This window comes from Parus major, chromosome 4A, assembly GCF_001522545.3.
Source record: "Parus major isolate Abel chromosome 4A, Parus_major1.1, whole genome shotgun sequence".
Lineage (NCBI taxonomy): Eukaryota > Metazoa > Chordata > Aves > Passeriformes > Paridae > Parus > Parus major.
Window position 1 is genome coordinate 12,653,407 of NC_031772.1, and position 7,420 is coordinate 12,660,826.

Here is a 7,420-nt window from a genome sequence, read left to right on the forward strand (position 1 = left end):
TTAAATACCCTGCACTGCACAGTAAACATGTAAGACTGGATACAACACTTCAGCATCTCTAGCTGAAGTTGGGAAGGTGCTCAGCAGCTCACTGGACTCAATAACTATGTGCTGGGTAGAGTTAATGCAGAGAATGAGACACAGAAAAGTGCTGTTGTGCATTTGGAACAAATGTGCAGCAACAAATGAATACTTGCAGTCAGTAAAACCCACAATCACCATATAGTTCATAATTGGCTCTTAAGAATGGGGCTTAATTCCCACTAGCAGAACCTGGAGCAATACAAGCATGAGTCAAAAAGCAGAGCTGCACTATTAAGTTTCCTAAGGAGAAGAACTTAGATTTTCATGAGACACAGCAAGGGAAACAATCCAGGGAAAATTTGCAGCATGCACGATTTCTAGGCCTTCCAAGAATGCCAGTAAGTAATTTTCTAAAAGGAGGAATGTTACAGTAATCAATTGTCTCCAATATGAGTATTTCTGAGGAGAGATGCGAGAACATTGGGAATGTTTATTTAACATGACAACACAGTTAAATTATTCCTTTACAGAAAAATATGCTAGTAGGAATTTAAAAAACAAAAAGTCAAGAGGCTTTATTACAAGAAAAACAGTATCATTATTCAAAAAACTTTGTCAAACAAAATCATTGCAAGTTAAGGTCCTCAGAAGGGTTTGGACAGGCAGGTTCCATTTTCTGAATGTACAGCTTAAACCCATGGGAGGATGCCTATGTTTAACATCACATACCCATGGGTATAAATGCACACAGCTTAGCATTTTGTGTGTACACTTAGAAACAAAACACACTTCACAATGTGGAGCTATAAAGATTATGCAATTTACTCAGCTGAGTGTCATTCAACCCCAAATATTACCATTTGCTAGAAAACAAACTTTTACTTTGTACAAGAGCTTGACATGAGCAAGTTTAACCCTAGCTCACGAGGCTGAAACCGAATAATAAGCTAAACAGTTTTTTAAACTTTTTTTTGACTTGTACAAAAGGCATTAAAAAACCTAAAGTACATGCTTTAACAAATATATTACATCATACAAGTCAGTGTGGTGTACTTGATAACTCCAGCTCAACTTCATCCACTTTTAATGGCATACTTAGTTTGAAATGTAAAACTGACTACACTGGAAAACATTTGTTCATTACCTAAAAAAAAAATAAACTGCTCTAGCAAAAAAAAAAAAAAAAATTCTGAGTGAAATAAGGGGCTCCCATTCAAAAAAACCATTTTGTGTTCTGTGTAAGCATCATGTGGCAATTAATCTGATTCTCACAACCAGGCATAGTACAATGTGTGAGGCATTTTCCTGTCTGCTTGGCAGATGGATTCCTTTTCAGAATGGCTAAATTGTTAGTTCCTCAAAACAAAGTTTAATTTCACAATTGGTGACTTAGCTAGAGTGTCAAAACACATATAGGATCTGCCAACAAGTAAATACACCAAATCTATTGAAGGTCTTTTTGGCATCATTGTGATATTATCAGACACAGAGTAAGGCATGTAGATCATAGCAATTACAAGTCACTCACAATCCTTTTGTGATGGGAAAAGCATTTCACCCTCTGTGTTATCTGACACTATTTTTTTCACATGGCTTTAGTTCCACATCACACAGAGGTGTGCACTGGTGTGGTGGAATGGGAAGGAGATGAACCTCTGTCAGAGGAGGAGGAAATGGAACGTGTGGCAGCCTCCCGCTGCAAATCCTCAACCCTCTTCTGAAGCTCTGTCCGGATGGCCAGAAGTTCTTTAAGATTTTGGTGGATCGGAACCTGCCAAGTAAAGAAAGAAAAGGCTTACTTTGACTCTCATAGTGAGAGTCAAAGACTCTCGTATCTTTCCAGCAATACATCTGCTGTTGCTTTCAATAACAAGGAATTCAACTCTTGTGAATTTCAGTATGTCAATATTTAGGGAAACTGTTTCTTCAGTCATTTGAAATGAAACATTGCAGGAAACCGTCCCGTTCTAAAAACACAAATGGCAGGGGACCTATTAAAAAATGTTTGCAAATGGTCTTGATAGGATGCCAAATATACTCTAATAAATGTACCTGTATCCCTTATCAATGCCACTGTCAGCTGAACTTAAAATGCCTTTCCTGGGAATGATTTCTCTGGTCTGTTGGGAAAGGACTTACTTTATACATAGTTCACAAAGCTGGTTCCATATGGAGCATCTTGTTACTCTTCTAACCAGGCATCTTCCCAGGAGTCTGACCCCTTCCAGTGAGAAAAGTGCAGCAGCCAAGTGAATGGTGCCTGGACCTCCCAAAGTCTTTCTCCAGTAAATCTTTCACAGAAGTGCATTGTACAGGTTTCTGTTTCTGACATTACTCAGCAACCATCGAAGATGCACCACTCTGCATCAGAGCCCTTTCATATTCATCTAAAACATTAAACTGTATCGTGGCCAAAGGAAGATTCAAAACCATACTGGATTTTGCAGCTGGATTTGTTCTCAGACAAGCAGAGAGAAACCCTCCTTCTCTTCCAAATTCCACAACAAGGCCAAAAAAGTTTTACTGTAAGTGCTTTTAATTAATTTATTTATTTGATAATATAGCTTATTTATTTATTTTAATTTATTTTATCCTGTACAAACTCTAATTGCTTATACCTTTTGGAAAGAGCAAGACAGGGGAAAAGAATTTAATTACACTGATAAACAACCATGGGGAAATGCAGCATTGGGAGACCTATGGATTGATAGATGAGTAATTTATACCCTGGGCTTCTGGAATGCCAGACTCCAGTGAATTGCATTCACCTACTATCAGTTCCTACTGCTTAGCAGTGATTGTTAAGGCTGGGATGCACACCTGAACGTGACATCTGCATGTGGTTCCATGTGAAGGAAATAGCAAAAACCAGAAAAGGTTTTTACTTGTTATTAATACATGGTTGAGTCACAACTTATATTTTGTGAATTCTCACTTTTTAAAGAACATATATCCAAAATCCATGCATTTGATATTGATGTTTTCAAAACCTAACACAGAAAAATACCATTTAATTTTTAACTCTTGTTCTAACCTAAAACAATAAAATAGTACCAAAGGTATTTTTAGGTCTACAATTTTTTGGCCATATAGGTTTTTTTTTGTTTGTGGCTTAGCCCATAAACAGAAACTTCAGTGTATTCAGTGTATTGAGAAAGTGCTGCTCCGAATACCCTGGAAGTCATCAAATTCATCTGGCATGTCATCAACAACAATTTTAAAAGCATAACTTTTGGACCCTGGAGCCCTGCCCTCACTGTGCAATGAATTCCTTCTCTTGCAGTTTTACCTGACATCCTCTATACAAATTCTTCAGCAAGTGAGGTCACAAATCTACAGTTCTCCTTCACTAATCAAACAGTACACCCTCCAGAAAGCCAATCTCATTTTTCTGAGGTAGACTACAGAAAGTGTATACACCTAGAAACATGGCAAAACTGAGTCTGCTGATGAAGATCATCCAAGATACTGTAATACACACTGTGGAAAATTTAAATTTTAGTAAAGATTGAGATTTTCTGGAATTGGCACCCCCCTGCATTTATTTTTTTTTTCCTCAGTAAAAGATCCCTTTCTCACAGATTCCTACTTTGTATTTCCTCAGGAAGACATTTTCCTGAAATATTTAGGTCCCTAAAAAAGTGATTTACCATTGGAATCATCAGTCACACAAGCCCTGGGTCATGGGAGATCTGTACACTTGATTTCTGCACAGCTTAACCATGACTCAGCAAACCAGGCCAATTTCTTGCAGCCAGGTTTCACATGGGCATCAGTTGCTGGGTTCCATTGCAGAGTTCAAATGCTCTCAAAAAGCAGCTCCACACAACTGGCTTTTGGGGACCCTACTACAAATCTTTCCAGGATACACCACACAAAAGCTGCTGCAGGACAGCTTTAACATGCTTTGAGGAAGAAAAGTGTGGCTGCACCTCTCAATCCCTTTGCATGCCCAGTGCCTAATTTAACAGGCACGTGCTCCAGCTTTGATGCAAGTGCTGTTCTCTCCACAGGTCCATCGGGAAAAGCAGAGCTGCCTTTCAATAAATTAGCTAAATAACAATAATGACTTTTAAAAAGCCTGTGTATATTCAGGTCACACACAGAACTCTTCAACATTAAGACTGTAAAATTATGCTCCAAAGAATTAGGAAGTGTCAGAATGAAGTCTAATTCTCTAACCTCAGTTCAGCCTTCCTGTACATCTGTATAAAATCACTGGTCAAATAAATACTAAAATACTAACTTCCCCCTTGTATTCCTCATTTACTTGGTGCACAGGCTGATGCTACTTAATTAATGAGAAGTTATTCCATATTTAGTTTTCTTTAGAGTGTCCGACCCCATCTTTTATTTATTCTTCTGATTTTAAAATGCTGAAGTTTCCTTTCCTGTACTTTCATCTCATGTTAAGAAACAAATTTATTTCTGCAGCACACTAATTAAGTATGGGAGTATTAACACTCTGCTTTTACTAACAAGGACCTGAAGCCAGCATCTCCTAATTTTGCGTACTTTGGATCTCAAATTGGTTTAACAGGGAACTTGGGAATTCTGCAGCTGGGCCAAGCAGGACACCTAGTAAATAAGGATACATAGAGAGATCATTCTGCTCCAGGTGAGCTCCCTTACAACAGAGGAATCCTGTGGCAAAGGCAGGGAGAAACTTCATTTCTCTCAGGGGTCAACTCTTCCCCTGCCTGCACCATGTCCCCTCCAGCCTACTTTCCCAGACTCTGTTTCATGGGTTGAACAGAAGGCAAACACCTCCAGCACCCAGAACATTAATCACTCCTAGTTCCTATTCCCAGCTAGCCTCAACTCTCTCGTAGACTCTATATAAAATCAATCTCTCAGTCCTTTTATTTATTCTCAGTTCTTGAAAATACATTGAGATTGTTGCAGCCTCAGACATCTAAATGGGAGGAATTTCTTCCACAATATGAGGGGGTCAGTTTCTGAAATAATAATCTTATTAAAATCTCATTTGCCCCAGAGGCAGAACATTTATAGAAAAACAGCCCCTTGTCCTAACAGAAGCCCCATAAGTTTCCCAATATTTTCATATGGGAAAACATTTTTCTTCGTCACATTCTCATCAACTGAAGGCAACTGAGCCTTCTTGGATGAAGTTTTACAAAACAATTCAGTCAGACACACAAACTTAGGGACTCAATGCAAACCATTAGAGCCCAGCTAAGCTGTAAGCAAGGCAGAGCAGGATCTTATAGTAGGGGAAAAAAAGGGATCACTTTCTAAGTATTTGCCATCTTTTAGTAAGGGCATGTTAGATTTAAACACTGCAAGACAGTTCCACATAAATATCATCATGTCATTTCATCTGGTAGTGTAAACACAAAGGATTTTCTGACATGAAGTCTTTCCCAGGAAAAGATTATTTTTGATTGCCATTAACACATCCTGTTAATGTGGATCATGTGGATGCACACAACATTAAACAATAAAATTCTAGAAATAGGTTTCACATATTAAACTTCCAATAAACACTTTAATTTCATGAAATAACATGTAAAATTCAGTCTATAAAAATCTCAAGCAACTGAAAATTGCTGATTTTTTAGTAATAAAGGTTCATATTCAAATTACAATATCATGGGGTAAGGAAAAGGTGGTATAAGCAGCTGAAGTACCACAGAAGTTCCTACAAAAAGACCTGAAAAACAGCCTGGCATGAGGAGCCATGTTTTCCTCCAGATGTCTTCAGTTCTGTTGTTGTAACTGTCCTTTTTTGAAAAAAAAGCAGCAAATTCAAAAGTGAAAGAATGAAAATAGAGTGAAAAGGGGAGGATATGCCCACAACAAAGCCTCAACCTTAAGTTATGTGTTTTGGGGTATTTTTTTTCATTTTTCTTTTTTTTTTTTTTTTTAAACAAAATCATTAAGAAAACCATGGTATTATGCAGCTTTCTGGAAGCTTCCTTCCATCTTAGATGGAGGAGGAAGAGTAAAAAGATGAAGCATAATGTATTAAATTCTGTCATGAAAAACATTAACATTAAATGTCAGTTCATTTTCACACTTTCTAAAGACTTATTCTGAGGCAGATCTGTTGTTGTCAAGTGTATCCTCAAACCATCCTGTAAAAATTCTTACAGATAACCATCTCCAGTTTTGTCACTTCACCCTGTTCTATTACATCATGAGATTCCCCTCTCAAATAAAACCTTCTTCAGAAGGAAATGGGTCCAACAACCTTCACATAAACACCTGTAATGGCTTGCTGTGAACAAGGCTCTCCTTCACTTTGCCACTGTCTAAAATGAAAGGAAGTGGAAGAGTGACAGATTCTGTAAGGAACAAGAAGTTCAAAGATCGTTTATTAAATGATCCGTTACCACCTTAACCCTAAAAGCATGTCTCCAAGTCAAGCGTGTATTACTGTCTTGTTAAGAAATCATGTAATCGGTTTGCCTGAAATGAATTTGTTGGGAAGCTGACAGGAGCTGCACTGTTTTCTGCTCTCTCATTTTGCCTCTCAAATTAGGAGAGGAAGCTCAAAAGATGACTCTTGACCTATTAGACTAGTGTCCCCACAGTGATGCTGCCAGGCAACACTCAGCTTCTACAGCCAGGTCCATCATTTCTGTGCATAACCTAGCTAAAAACATGCAACTATTTCTGCTGCATGAGAGGAGCCTACACAGATGAAACTCTACCCAGCAATGCATCTACAGTTTGGCTGGGCTGGAAAATTGCCTAGCCATTGCTATTCAGAATGTTTTTCATGTGCGATTTAAACTATTATCTCAATGTACTGAAAACCAGTAAATTTAATTTCTGTGGTTTAACACAATAGACCAGTAAAAATGAAGCAGAAACTATATGAATGTACTACATACCTTTTTAATGGATTTTGGAAGGTGAACTTCATAAAAAAATTCTGCCATGTACTATTTATAAGAAATAGAAATAGATTTCTCTAGTCACATAAAATTTACTACGAACAGTTAGAAGCTGATCAACCCAAAACAAAACTGGCACTTGCATCTAATATAGTTAGCCACAGAATGAAACAGGAAGTTTGCCAGCACCATAAAGTAGTGGGTAAAAGGGCCTGGATCCTTGGGAAGTCTGACCTCACTCCAGGCATTAACCAAAAAGCTAGCACCGTAAAAGCTGGAGAAGAATCTACCCGAAACACTTCAAGAAGACTTCTCAGTGATGGGGCTATTTTTGTTTTGTTTTGTCCCCTACCCCCTTTTTTTATTTTTCCCCAGTTGTTACTATAATATTGACTCAGAAAGTCAGACTACATCCTGCTCCCCTGCCTCATAACTAATTTTTTCTTACCACTTACCCAAACCCTGTTGTGCCCCAAGTCCTTTTACCTGTCCAGAGCAATACCCTCAGCAATAAATATAAGCTTTATAGACTC

General features: G+C 38.0%; 2 protein-coding genes across 17 annotated transcripts in view; one reads left to right on the forward strand and one right to left on the reverse strand.

Annotated features, from left to right (window-relative positions):
- CD99L2 (CD99 molecule like 2) overlaps positions 1–7,420 on the forward strand; it is a 43,996-nt gene that overhangs the window by 33,089 nt on the left and 3,487 nt on the right. Inside the window, exons 9-10 of one of the 3 annotated variants that reach the window (XR_004497323.1) lie at positions 2,223–2,549; positions 3,308–3,548. Coding sequence is in view for 1 of the 3 variants with exons in the window: in XM_033514164.1 (XP_033370055.1) it covers positions 2,223–2,242 (20 nt within the window). In the remaining 2 variants the exon portion in view is untranslated. Of the gene's footprint in view, positions 1–2,222; positions 3,549–7,420 lie in introns of those variants that run through there. The other 2 variants (XR_001521325.3, XM_033514164.1) reach the window with 2 other exon arrangements.
- MTMR1 (myotubularin related protein 1) overlaps positions 1–7,420 on the reverse strand; it is a 72,882-nt gene that overhangs the window by 32,338 nt on the left and 33,124 nt on the right. For 5 of the 14 annotated variants that reach the window (XM_015626084.3, XM_015626080.3, XM_015626082.3 and 2 more), the window contains one exon: positions 485–1,795. The exons of the other annotated variants lie outside the window; for them this stretch is intronic. In XM_015626084.3, coding sequence (XP_015481570.2) covers positions 1,631–1,795 — 165 coding nt within the window. In that variant the 3' untranslated portion in view covers positions 485–1,630. Of the gene's footprint in view, positions 1–484; positions 1,796–7,420 lie in introns of those variants that run through there. 14 annotated transcript variants of the gene reach the window in all.